Source organism: Gorilla gorilla, chromosome 1 (genome assembly GCF_029281585.2).
Source record: "Gorilla gorilla gorilla isolate KB3781 chromosome 1, NHGRI_mGorGor1-v2.1_pri, whole genome shotgun sequence".
NCBI lineage: Eukaryota > Metazoa > Chordata > Mammalia > Primates > Hominidae > Gorilla > Gorilla gorilla.
The window spans coordinates 26,405,633-26,419,222 of NC_073224.2; the positions used below are offsets into that span (position 1 = coordinate 26,405,633).

The 13,590-nt window shown below is 40.3% G+C and overlaps 1 protein-coding gene across 3 annotated transcripts in view; it reads left to right on the forward strand.

The window, feature by feature from the left end:
- RYR2 (ryanodine receptor 2) overlaps positions 1–13,590 on the forward strand; it is a 790,171-nt gene that overhangs the window by 525,687 nt on the left and 250,894 nt on the right. For all 3 annotated transcript variants that reach the window (XM_063708024.1, XM_063708025.1, XM_063708026.1), the window contains exon 27: positions 638–812. In XM_063708024.1, coding sequence (XP_063564094.1) covers positions 638–812 — 175 coding nt within the window. The remainder of the gene's footprint in view (positions 1–637; positions 813–13,590) is intronic.

The following is a 13,590-nucleotide window of genomic DNA, read 5'->3' on the forward strand; positions in this document are numbered from 1 at the left end:
TAAAAAGGTTGGTATCTATATTCAATTTTTGGCTTGTTACTTCAGCAGATATCCTAAGGATATTTTTAGGTTTGATTTGGAGCTTTTTTACTTTTAGTATGTAACTGAAATGCTTCTAGATTTCCATTTTGTTAAAGTATCTGTGCCATCAGTTCTAAGGAATGAAATTTCATTTTGAAATAGATGAAAATTACACTATCATTTTCAATGACAGATGCCCAGCTTGATTCCCTAGCTCATAATTATTTGTATTTGTGGGAGTAGAGAAAAACAAACCATATTCTGGGAAACATTCATTGTCGCAGAAAAATAATATATTCTAAAGGCATATAAGTTTTCTTTCAGTAGAAAGCATGTGAGGTTCGATTTTTAAAATAATAAGCTCTCAAAATCATGACAGATTTTGGATTTTTTTCCCAAGATTCGATAATATACCATGTTAATATTAGGTAGGGATTTAGAATTCCCAGACAGCTCCGTTTTGCTTAGGACATTGCAGTAGACTGATATGCCAGCTGGAGTTTCTCCTACTGTTGTGTTGATAGAAGGGGCTGCTGTTAAGTCGTGACAGAGTGGTGGGTGGATGCGATTTTCCTGGCTTAGTCTGTGACAAGAGACTTTTCTGTCCTCTGTATAGGCCCAGCGGTGGCATCAGGGCAATGAACACTATGGGCGCTCTTGGCAAGCAGGCGATGTCGTGGGGTGTATGGTTGACATGAACGAACACACCATGATGTTCACACTGAATGGTGAAATCCTTCTTGATGATTCAGGTTCAGAACTGGCTTTCAAGGACTTTGATGTTGGCGATGGTAAGTCTACTATGTTTTGTGTTTTTTTTAAGTTTGCAGCACAATGAAGCTTTCATCCTGAGGCTTCCTAACCAGGCGTTTCTGTTTCAGGGTGAGTGAGCAGATGAGTTGCAGCTGTAAATCGTGAGGGTGCCTTGTGACTGACTTGATCAGATGCCCTTGAAATAACATTATTAGAAATGCTATCTATACGACTTAGCTAGGATTTCTAGAAGGCTGAAATGGCTTTTATGAGTATGAATAAGAAAATAAATAGCAGATAAAAGAATAGGTTTCCATCATTGTTAAATTTTCATTTAGAACTTCCCTGTTTCATCAGCTGCCTAGAGCCTCTTTCTGTTTATTCATCTCATAAAAATGAAATGAGGACCCACAATGGATCAGGTACTTTGCTGGATGCTGAGGTGACAAAGATGAATGAAACACTGTCCTATCTTTGTATAGGTTACAGATTACCTGCCAGGGGAGGTTGACACTTGTACAGTTTCTGTTTAGTGGCTAAGTTCTAAGACAGAAAAATGCAGAAAGCTCTGTGGAAGCACCATGCAGTGAGCACGTACTGCTGCCTGTGGGGCCCTAAGATGGCCTTTGAGCAGAGTTGTAAAGATGGAGGGTGGGCCAGGTGCGGTGGCTCAAGCCTGTAATCCCAGCACTTTGGGAGGCCGAGGTGGACGGATCACAAGGTCAGGAGTTCGAGACCAGCCTGACCAACATAGTAAAACCCCGTGTCTACTAAAAAATACAAAAAATTAGCTGGACATGGTGGTGTGCACCTGTAATCCCAGCTATTTGAGAGGCTGAGGCAGGAGAATTGCTCGAACCCAGGAGGCAGAGGTTGCAATGAGCAGAGATCAAGCCATGGCACTCCAGCCTGGGCAACAGTGCAAGACTGCGTCTCAAAAAAAAAAAAAAAAAAAAAAAAGATGGAAGGTGTTGATGAAGCAAGGAAGACATTTACTCTTCAGACATGCACTCCCAATTTGGTGGCCTTGGCCACACAGGGCTGTTTATATTTAAGTTAGTTTGAATTTTTTTTTTTTTTTTTTTTTTTTTTGAGACAGAGTTTTGCTCTTGTCTCCCGGGCTGGAGTTCAGTGGTGCAATCTCAGCTCACTACAACCTCTGCCTCCTGGATTCAAGTGATTCTCCTGCCTCAGCTTCCCAAGTAGCTGGGATTACAGGTGCTTACCACCATGCCCAGCTAATTTTTGTATTTTTAGTAGAGATGGGGTTTCACCTTGTTGGCCAGGCTGGTCTCGAATTGCTGACCTCAGGTGATCCACCCACCTCAGTCCTCCAAAGGGCTGAGATTACAGGCCTGAGCCACCATGCCCGGCCTAAATTTTAAAAAGTTAAGAAATGAGTCTGTTAGTCACACTGGCCACCATTTAAAGGGCTCAATTCCCACAGGTGGTTAGGGATGCCCCTGCTGGACAGTGCAGATAGTGAATATTTCTCTCATCACAGAAAGTTCTATTGGATAGTGTTACTCTGGAGCATATAAACAAGACAGTATCTGATAAAAATTATATAATTATCTTATTTCAGCCAGGCATGGTGATTCATGCCTGTAATCCCAGCACTTTGGGAAGCTAAGGCGGAGGATAGCTGAGCCCAGGAGTTTGCGACCAGCCTGGGCAACATAGCAAGACTCTGTTTCTACAAAAATTAAAAAAATTGGCCAGTTGTGGTGGCATGTTCCTGTAGCTCCAGCTGCTCAGGTGGCTGAGGTGGGAGGATCACTCGAGTCCAGGGAGGTCGAGGCTGCAGTGAGCTGTGATTGTGCCACTGTACTCCAGCCTGGGTGACAGAGTGAGACCTTGTCTCAAAATAATAATAATAACCTTATTTCAAAGATAAGCCAACACTTCTTTTCAAAATGGCTTTTGAATATATCCTGTTATATGTTTGCATATGGATTTGCATATAAAAATATATATATATTTGCATATATATAGTCTTGGATTTTGAGATACATATCTACCTCAACCAGTATTTCTTTTTCTTTTCTTTTCTTTTTCTTTTCTTTTCTTTTTTTTTTAAGACAGAGTTTCACTCTTGTTGCCCAGGCTGGAGTGCAATGGCGCGATCTTGACTCACTGCAACCTCCGCCTCCCAGGTTGAAGCAATTCTCCTGCCTCAGCCTCCCAAGTAGCTGGGATTACAGGGGTGTGCCACCACGCCTGGCTAATTTTTGTATTTTTAGTAGAGACGGGGTTTTATCATGTTGGTGAGGCTGGTCTCAAACTCCTGACCTCAGGTGATCCACCTGCCTCGGCCTCCCAAAGTGCTGGGAATACAGGCGTGAGCCACTGCACCAGGCCTATTTCTAATAGTCTATATAAATTTGTCACTGATCTTCAAAATGTTAGCCAGTTCATTGCTTGTATGAAGTTTTATATTCATTCATTTAGCTAGCTTTTGAGCAGGTATGAACATCATTTCCCTAACACAGATTTGCAAAAATAATAGGAATTTTTACATTTGTGTAACTCAATATCTATGTTTAAAATTTTTAATTTTTACTTTTTGGAGATACATGGTTAAGTCTAATATGTATGAGGTACATGAGAAGTTTTGATACAGGCATGCAATGGGTAGTAATTGCATCATGGAAAATGGGGTATCCATCCCCTCAAGCATTAATCCTTTGTGTTACAAACAATCCAATTATACTTCTAGTTATTTTAAAATGTATGATTGAATTATTACTGACCATAGTCACCCTGTTGTGCTATCAAATATTAGGTCTTATTCATTTTTTCTAACTTTTTATACCCTTAATACCTATTTTGAACACTTATCTCCGGGTGGTGAAATTAGTGCTCTAACCCTCCCCTACCTGTCTCCCTTTCTCTGATATTAGTTTTAGGGATGTCAAAGTATTAGTGGGAAGGTAGGAGGAAGGCTTTTTATTGGTGTTATCTATCTGTCTACACTGGCTGCTACTATGGATATGACTTAGGTTTCATTTTTTTAATTGGCTTTTTAAAAAATACTTGACTGCTATGCTTCCTTTCTTTGGATGTTAAAAAAAATTTAAATGCATGTGTGAGTTCTGTTTGTATGGTACGTGGTTCACATAATACACATAGATTTGCAGAATGCTCATCCATACTATTTAAGCACGTAACAGATGTTCATGGTACCATGCAGTCGCATAGACCAATCACCATTGCAATAATGAGATAGACTCTGAAGTGTGTCACCGTGGCACATGGTTTTGAACAATTTTGGCTTTTGACTTTGTATTTCATAGAATTTTTAAAATTTAAAAACTGACTTGAACTTTGTATTGGTATCTCTATCATAGAGTTAACACGGGATTTTGATGAATTGTCTGAAATTTTCTGGTTGAGGTTGCTGGGCTTTTATTAGAGGTTTTGGGAGGACCTGCCTTTTGGTCTTCAAGGCAGGTTATAAGCTTTATGTAGCAATGATCATTAAGTAGTAACTTTGTAGGGGTCAGTCATGAGTCTAAATTTTCTACTATAGAAAGGCTTTCAGAGTTTATCCATGCCTATGATTTTTGAATGCTTTTTGGTACTGGAATGTCTCTTCCCCATCCCTCCTCTCCCAAATTGACTTTATATAGCTTCCCCAAAAAAGCTCCTTAATTTACCTGTCACTACTGGGAGCTAGCCTTGAGGTAGCTAGAGCTCAAAGGATCCAGTTTGAAAAACTATTTATTTAGGGTTTTCTAGCACAGAAACATACTGCAGTTGCTAAAGTACTAAAATGGATTTATAAGTGGTCTATTTTACATTTCTCTTACACCTAGCCTGTCTTTATATCTGTATCATGTTCGATTTGCCATTTTTAACTATCTTCATAATCTCTTCTTGTTGCTACAGAGAAAGCTCAGTCATTTATACATTGACTATTAAAGTATGTGGTAAGATGGATAAAGGTAGAAATTATTATCCATGGAGATATATACACACACACACACACGCATACATATGTATATGTGTGTATGCACACACATACACACAGACACATGCTGTAGATCCCTGTCTGGTCAGCTTAGTAGACAACATGGCCAAGTATATTTTGACCTTTCTATCTATTGCATGGTTTATACAACTGAAATGATTTGCTGACCAGTATAAGTTGTTTCTATATACCATCAAAAAGAAAATCACAAACATCTTTGAAAGACTGATATGGCCATCCAGTTAAATCCAGGGGGAGCTATGGCCATCCCAGTTCTGGAAGAGGATAGGGTTGTTCTATAAAGGTACTGCTAGGAGCAACCCTATCCTCTTCCAGAACTAGATGGCGGATCACAAGATCAGGAGATCAAGACCATCCTGGCTAACACGGTAAAACCCTGTCTCTACTAAAAATACAAAAAATTAGCCCAGCATGGTGGCGGGCACTTGTAGTCCCAGCTACTCGGGAGGCTGAGGCAGGAGAATCGCTTGAACCTGGGAGGTGGAGGTTGCAGTGAGCCGAGATCACGCCTCCGCACTCCAGCCTGGTGACAGAGGAGTGAGACTCCGTCTGAAAAAAAATAAAAATAAAAAGATGCTGTTAGTTCTCTTCTAAGGGGCTGCAAACCTCTTCCTCAAATAGGGACTGCAGCAGCCCTCAGGAAACTCATCTGTTAAATGGATAAAAACCAAATGACAGAAACACTGGTCTCTGGTAGAAGGAGCAAGACTCTCATTCCCTCAACTCCTCCTCAAAACCACGCTTACATGGTCAAGATCAAGAGCATTGTTGAACTAGAGTGAAATTCCACTAGAATTTCAGGGTTTAAAGGCCGCATTGTCTATGTGGCAGATCCTCTGTTAGGATTCTCCCTTCTCTTTGGCTTTTTAAAAATCTCTTCAGAGTATCTTTGGGGAAGGCAAAAGGATTCCTTCAATCATCACTTTTAAAAGACCCCTCGGACTGTAATGTCAACAAAGGAATAGTGAGGGGCATGTGTGGAAGCAGTTTTTAGATGAGCTTAAGTTTTTCCACGAATTCTTGTCTCTTCTCACCATTGGACTGATAACCATTCAAAATAAGGACTGGGGAAGCCCAGGGAAAGAGGTTGCAGTGTTCGCTCTTATGGACAGAATCCTAAGATTGCTTCTAGGAATCTTTCTCTGTGGTGTTCACACCATTTTATATAACCCTCTCCTCTTGAGTGTCAGCAGAACTTGTGAATATGATGGGATATCACTCATGATTAGGTCACTAAATCAGTTTACTTTGAGTTAGTCAAATAGTGATTATACAGGTGGGCCTGACCCAACCAGATGAGCCCTTAGGGATTGGGTCCTTCCTGAAGTCAGAGAGATACAAAATATGAGATAAATTTTCCTGCTGGACTTGAAGAAGCAGACTGCTGTGGTATGGAGAGAGCAACATGGTGGTAACCTGCAGGCTGCTTCTGAGAACTGAGAACAGCCCCAAGTTCATAGCTGGCAAAAAAACGAACAAAAACCAAGAAATCTCCGTTCTACAGCCCAAGGAACCAAATTCCATCAATAACCAGGGAGCTTGGAAGTGACTCCAACCCTCAGATGAGAATGTAGCCCACGTTACCATCTTGATTATATCCTTGTGAAACCCTGAGCAGAGAACCCAGCCCTACCATGCTGGACCTCTGACCTACAGAACTATGAGATAAGAAATGAGTATTGCTTTAAATGGCTAAGTTTGTGGTAGTTTGTTCCATAGCAATAGAAAACCGGTATGTTGATCAAGGGGCTTTCTTAGGTTCAACCGAACCTTCAGACTCACAAGACTATCAAAGACCACCCATGACACCAGTCTGTTTAGAGAGAGAACAGGAATCATGGCTTGCCAGCAGGGCAGTCTCAAGGATTCCTCTTCCAACAGGAGTGTTTTTAGATGTACGTATAATTCTCTGAGTTCATACGTGGTTACTTAATCAGAAGCCATTTTTATTATAAGCCATGCTGCCTAATAACTTAGTTGACATTTCAGCTTTTACCCACAGAGGTATAGTAGCTAATCAAGCTGTGATACTCCTCCATACCAAGAACCTAGGAGGAGCTCTCCTGACATATCTATGGTCTACTGCATTTTACCGAAACCAGAGATTATTCCACATCATGTTTTGGGACCAAGGCTTTTTATATTAAAGCCATGATTTTTATATGGAGCATCCCTTTATGTACACATTCCTCAAGAGCCTAGTGAAGGTGATCCTCATCACATTAGTTGGGGGACAAGAACAGGGGTAATAGAGGCCTGAGATCTCTCTTCTTTTCCCCCACCCCCAGCGTACCTATATAAATTTCCATCCATCTTACCACATAATTATTTTCATTACTGGCCAATGTAACAATAAGAAGGAATTATGAAGATGGCAAAACATGCCATATCAAGCATGACACAGACACAGAGACAGGGTAGTTATATGAGAAATGTAATTACAGAGCACTTATAAAACCTTTCAGTACTTTAGCAACCACAACTTATTGCTGTGCTAAAAGATTTTTCTAAATTGTTTTTCAAACTTGTAATATGACAAGAAAAAGAAATTGGAGATGATAAGAATTGGAGTGAAAGGGACAAATTTATCATTATTCAAAGACAATGTAAGTATTTACAGAGAAAACCCTAAAGAATCTACACACATTACTAGGAACAATTGGAGTGTTTCACAAGGTAGAATTTCTATTCTAGCAGCAGTTAAGAAAAGTAAATTAAAGATACCATTTACAGTAGTATCAGAGACTAGCAGTAGCTAGGTATCTCTCTAACAGAAGGTATATAATACCTTTACTGAGAAAATTATTAAAACTTATTGAGAGATGGTTGACTTTATTAAAAGACTTATTACCAAATAAATGAGAGGCGTGTTATGTTCATGGAGAAGACAAAAGCCTGAGGATATTAATTCTTCCAAAAGTGATCTATAGCTTCAATCCATCGATCAGACTTTTCAAATAAAAATCCCAACAAGTGTTTTTATGGAAGTTGATATGATGACTCTAAAATGTATATGGAAGTGTAAAGGGCTAAAATATCTTCTGTCTAAAAGCAGTGAGGGGATGCATGTCCTACCAGATAGCAGGATTTATTGTGAAGCTATAGTCATTAAAATAGAGTGGTATTGTTGTAGGGATAGACAAATTGACAAATGGCATAAAGTAGAGATGCCAGAAACATAGAACTGATATAGAAACAGATGCCATAGAACATGATGAGGTAGTGTGTCAGTATGTTGGAGAAAAGAGGCCTGTGACAAATGGGGATCTGTATGGAAAATATGAGATGGTCACTTCTTCACACCCTATATGATAACGAACTCCAAATGGTCTTAAATGTCAACAGCAAAACTTTGAAACCACTGGTGGAGTATATAGACAAATTTAAGAACATTCATTTAAAAAAATGAATGTTCTGCTTCCTTAAAGGAAGCAGAAAAACAGTCAGGTATTAATGGGGAGAAGCTATTCACAATGTGTACAACTGAAAAAAATGTTAGTGCTAAGAAAATATAATTTCTGAAATCAAGCAAAATGATGAAAAGGTATGAACAGGTATTTCATAGAAGCAGCAACTCAGAGGGACAATAAATGTGTGAAGAGATGTTCATTATTATTGATCAGGGAAATGCAAATTCATAATTAAATGCTATTTTACATCCATTCTGTTGGCAAACATTTGTAAAGACCTGACAATACTCAGTATTGGAGAGCAGTACACCCATAGGGCCTCTTTTACATTGCTCTTAGGAGCGCAAATTGGTCTCTCCACTTTGGAAAACTGTGTGACAGGATCTCTGAAAATAGAATATTCACATACCCATGACCCAGAAATTCTACTCCAGTTTTTTAGCTACACTAATGTGTCTCAACAGCAGGAGATATGTACAAGAATGGTTGTAGGAGCACTATTCACAATTGCCAAAGCCAGGATACAACTGAAAGCACATAGGATGGATGAATTAACTGGAAACTACAGTAATAAATGACAACATGGATATTTAAGGGAAAGAAGTCCCAAAAGATAACTATGGTAGGCCGAATAATGTCCTCCAAAGATGTTGATTGATGGCCTACTCTTGGAAATCTGTGAATACGTTACTTTACATAGCAAAAGAGATTTTGTTGATGTGATTAAGATAGTGATCTTGAAATGAGGAGATTAATTAACCTGGATTATCTGGGAAGCCAATGTCATCACAAGGATCCTTATAAGAAGGAAGTAGGAGTGTGTGTGTCTGTGTGTGTGTGTGAGTGTGTGTGTGTGTGTGTGTGTGAGTGTGTGTGTGTGTGTTTGAGAGAGAGAGAGAGAGAGATCGATCTGGGAGTCAGGGAAAGCTAGAGACCTCTAGAAATGACAGGAAAGTCAGGAAGTGGGTTCACTGCAGAGCCTCCAGAAGGAACTCAGCCCTGTTGAGCAATAGGTTGGTAGATACTTACAGTATTTTTAAAAGAACCAACTAAATAAATAAAAACAGGTGATGATGAGAGTGTGTCACAAACAAAAGGTTATCAGTAATCCACGGTCCACTTCTGTGTGTTTTGAAATTCTTCTTTTGAGACAGAGTCTTACTCTGTCACCCAGGCTGGAGTGCAGTGGCATGATCTCAGCTCACTGCAACCTCTACCTCCCGGGTTCAAGCAATTCTCCTCCCTCAACCTCCCAAGTAACTTGGATTCCAGGCACATGCCACCATGCCTGCCTAATTTTTGTATTTTTAATAGAGACGGGTTTCACCATGTTAGCCAGGCTGGTGGCTGGTCTTGAGCTCCTGACCTAAGGTGATCTGCCTGCTGTGGCCTCCCAAAGTGCTGGGATTACAGGCGTGAGCCACCACACCTGTTCTGAAATTCCTAAAGAAGAAACAGGATTGTGTCTGTAGAGCTTTTGGGACTGATCTAGTAAGAAGAGGAGAAATTGATGATAAAGGTATGAGTATGAGAGGAGATAATTACTCATGTTCCTGATAAGGTGAAGGGGGGTGTGATCTCAAGCACAAGTGGATGAAATGAGACAATTTTTTCATTTTAGCACAGAAAAAAAAATGGCTCAGGTATAGGTCGTAGTAGTATCCTCTCTTTTATGAGCAGGGTGCCTTGTATGTGTAGGGGAACTCCCCAAGCAAAATGAACGGCTTTGAATGAATGGCTTCTCTGTATTTCTTTATCTTCTCCAACTCCCTAGTGTTTGATTGCCTCATATCCTACATAGTCCTTTGGTGCTTCCCATTGCCGCCTTCTCTGGAAGCCTATTTCCAAAGGGAAGTCTCCCATCTTCTAACATAAGCCTACACAAGAGAATTTCTTTCAAAAGATTTCTGAACTAGAATTGATGCAATGCCCCTTTTGGAGGTATTATTTTTTTGGAGACTTATTTTGCAGTGCCTCTTTTGGGGGTAATTTTGGAGACTTGTTAAATTCTCTCACCCATTCTGCAGTTTTGATAAGGTGGTGGGAGTGGGGGCATGTACTCTCCCTCAGTGTCTCTTCCTGCCTGCATCTTTGGGATAAGTCTGTGACCTCTGGGAACAGAAGAGTCCTGCAGTGAATGGCTTAAGATGCTCCTGGCCACGTGGAGAAATGGTCTCTTCCTTGATGACCTCTTGGGTTGGGTTTATCTCTCCCTGTTCTTTTGTACCATTAGAATAGTAACATCTTAAGGACTGAGAATCAGATATCAGCTTAGACGGAAAAAAAAGAAACAAAACACAACTAAGAAGGCCAACCAGTGCCTTTTATTCTAAGTCTCTGGAGAAACAGAAGCAAATCTTCTAGTTCATTTATGATCTAGCCCAGCTCACCAATTTAAAAAATCAGAACTTGAGTCCCAAATACCAGCTAATAATAAATTGTATTTTTTCTTTGCCTTGTGCTCTCTTCCTTGCCATGTGAGGATAATTTACTTCTTCTTCTTCTTTTTTTTTTTTTTTTTTTTTTTTTTTGAGACAGAGTTTCACTCTTGTTGCCCAGGCTGGACTGCAGTGGCGTGATCTTGGCTCACTGCAACCCCTGCCTCCTGAGTTCAAGCGATTCTCCTGTCTCAGCCTCCAGAGTAGCTGGGATTACAGGCATGCGCCACCATGCCCGGCTAATTTTGTATTTTTAGTACAGACAGGGTTTCACCATTTGGTCAGGGTGGTCTCAAACTCCTGACCTCAGGTGATCCATCTGCCTTGGCCTCCCAAAGTGCTGGGATTACAGGCGTGAGCCGCCGCATTGGGGGAAAATTTACTTCTTAAAGCACACTCATAGGGCAAATTTCCATGGGTCAAAAAACTATTATTAATTTAATAGGAAAAAAGTGCATTCTTGAGCTCCTATATTAAACCTAATTTGTATTAAAATTATACTAAATCTCCCTAAAATGAAGTCAGTAATTAATTAACATGTCATATGCTCACCTAAATGTATTCCCTTCTTCACTTGTTCTTCAGTTTGGTTGTTAACCTGTTCTACCAAAGCTTGTTCTTAACTATCACATAGTATAAACTCCAGATTCCCTTACAGAATATATCATACCGAATATGTACATAATTCAAACTTCAGTGTAAGAAAAGCAAAACAAAACCAGCAACAATAAAGTTGGAAAAAAACAATAAAGACAAAGGAATGTCAGTGAAGAAATGCAGATGATATCTGATTTAGCCAGCATATTGATGGCATAGGGAAAAAACCATGCACAGAGTCTTCTCTGATGTGAAGCGTGTGCTTGTCTGCTGAAAGAACTTAGGCGCTATGGGCTAATTCTTACGACTGTGAGGAAGACTGCACGTCTCACTCTGCTTCTGCTTGGCTCCTCCAGAGCCACGTGAAATCACAACAATTCTTTTTTTTTTTTTTTTTTTGAGACGGAGTTTTGCTCTCGTTGCCCAGGCTTGAGTGCAATGGTGAGATCGCAGCTCACTGGAACCTCCACCTCCCAGGTTCAAGGGATTCTCCTGCTTCAACCTCCTGAGTAGCTGAAATTACAGGCACACACCACGATGCCTGGCTAATTTTTTGTATTTTTTGTAGAGATGGGGTTTTACCATGTTGGCCAGGCTAGTCTCGAACTCCTGACCTCAGATGATCCGCCTGCCTCGGCCTCCAAAGGTGTTGGGATTACAGGCATGAGCCACTGCGCCAGGCCCCAACAATGCTTTAAAAAAGAAAAAATGAAGAAATGCCTTAAGGGGTAATGAAATGAATTTCCCATAAAGTAGAATTCAGATTCTTCTAATGAGGGATGATTTCCGGGTTCCTTGGGGCTGCACACACATGGCTTTGGAGGACATGTGTCTGCTGGCAGATACAGCGTTCTGAATACAAACCGTGTCTCCATTCTACCTGTTATGGACTGAGTTGCATAGCTCTAACCCTCAATGTGGCTGTATTTAGAGATGGGGCCTTTAAAGGGGTAATTCAGGTTAAATGAGGTAATAGTGTGGGGCCTTAATCCAGTGTGGCTGGTGTCCTCATAAGAAGAGGAAAAGACACCAGGGTTGACTGTGCTCAGAGAAAAGGCCATGTGAGGATACAGCCAGAAGGCTGCCATCTACACACCATGGAGAGGGACCTCAGGAGAAACGAAGCCTGCTGACACCTTAATCTTGGCCTTCCAGCCTCCAGACTGTGAGATCACACATTTCTGTGGTTTAAGTCACTCAGTCTGTGATCATTTCTTATGGCAGTCTGAGCTGACCAATACACCACCCCTTCTACTCTTGCATCCCCTACTAAGCTAGTACTATTCTCAATTTATTCTTATGGGAAGAGGCTTATATTATCAGTAGTTTGAAGAGCTAACCATATCCTTAATTAAAAATAAGTGAGAGAGTCACTTAAAATCTTGATGTATAGTTTATGGTAAAAGAACGGTTATTTATGTTTGGAGATTACCACATTCTACAGTGTCTGCTGTGGATACGTATCTTGTGTTGTCCATTTCAAGCTTCTCAGCTATTCTGCAAGTAAAGATCAGCTCAGAGGCCCATGATGGTTATAATCAAATCCAGAAACAATACTTCTGAGTCTGTATTTGCCACCTGAAAGGAGTGTGAGTAAAATTGAATTCCTGGTCCTCTCAGAACTCGTGGAATTCCTTTCCTTGGGAGAAAACCTGATTATTTTTGTAATTAAAATAGCTGTATAGCTGTAGACAGAAAAGAAAATGAAAAAGAGAGGCAGGGAAAACTTTCCATTATTGATTTGATCATGCTGCTGTTTTAGAAAAAAAAAGAAGCCAGGATATAGAACTGCTAGTTTGTTCCTACAGTATGCTTTGTACCCTCAGTTGAAATATTGCAGCAGTTAGATTATTTGATGGAAATGGGTGGCTTATTCAGAAGTCTGGCTTTCAACATGGTGTGAATTAAGGTTAGTAGGTCTGTACCATCCCCAAACCCACCTGCCTGGCTTTACCATAACAGCTGAAGTTCCTGTCACCAGCATCCTCTGTGCAACCTGCTATCATGATACAGACCTGGGGGAGTAACTTATTATTGGGAATCTCCTTAATTAAAAATCAACACTTGTCAGAGGAAGGAAGAAATCAGGACTGTGAGGCCAACTTCTATAGCAGAGGAATCCAAGTACAACCCAATTCTGAAATGATTCTTGTGTGGCCTTGGGCAAATAGCCTGTTTTCATTTCCTTAAAATAAGAACACAGATTAGAGATGATCTCTTCTTGTCTAGTTCAGTTCTAAGATTCCAGAAATCAAAGGCAAGTGTTTTTCTGTTTGTTTGTGTTTTACCTTCCCTCTCAGAGTTCTTTATTTTTTATTTTATTTTATTTTAATTTTATTTTTTGAGACAGAGTGTTGCTCTTGTTGCCCAGGCTGGA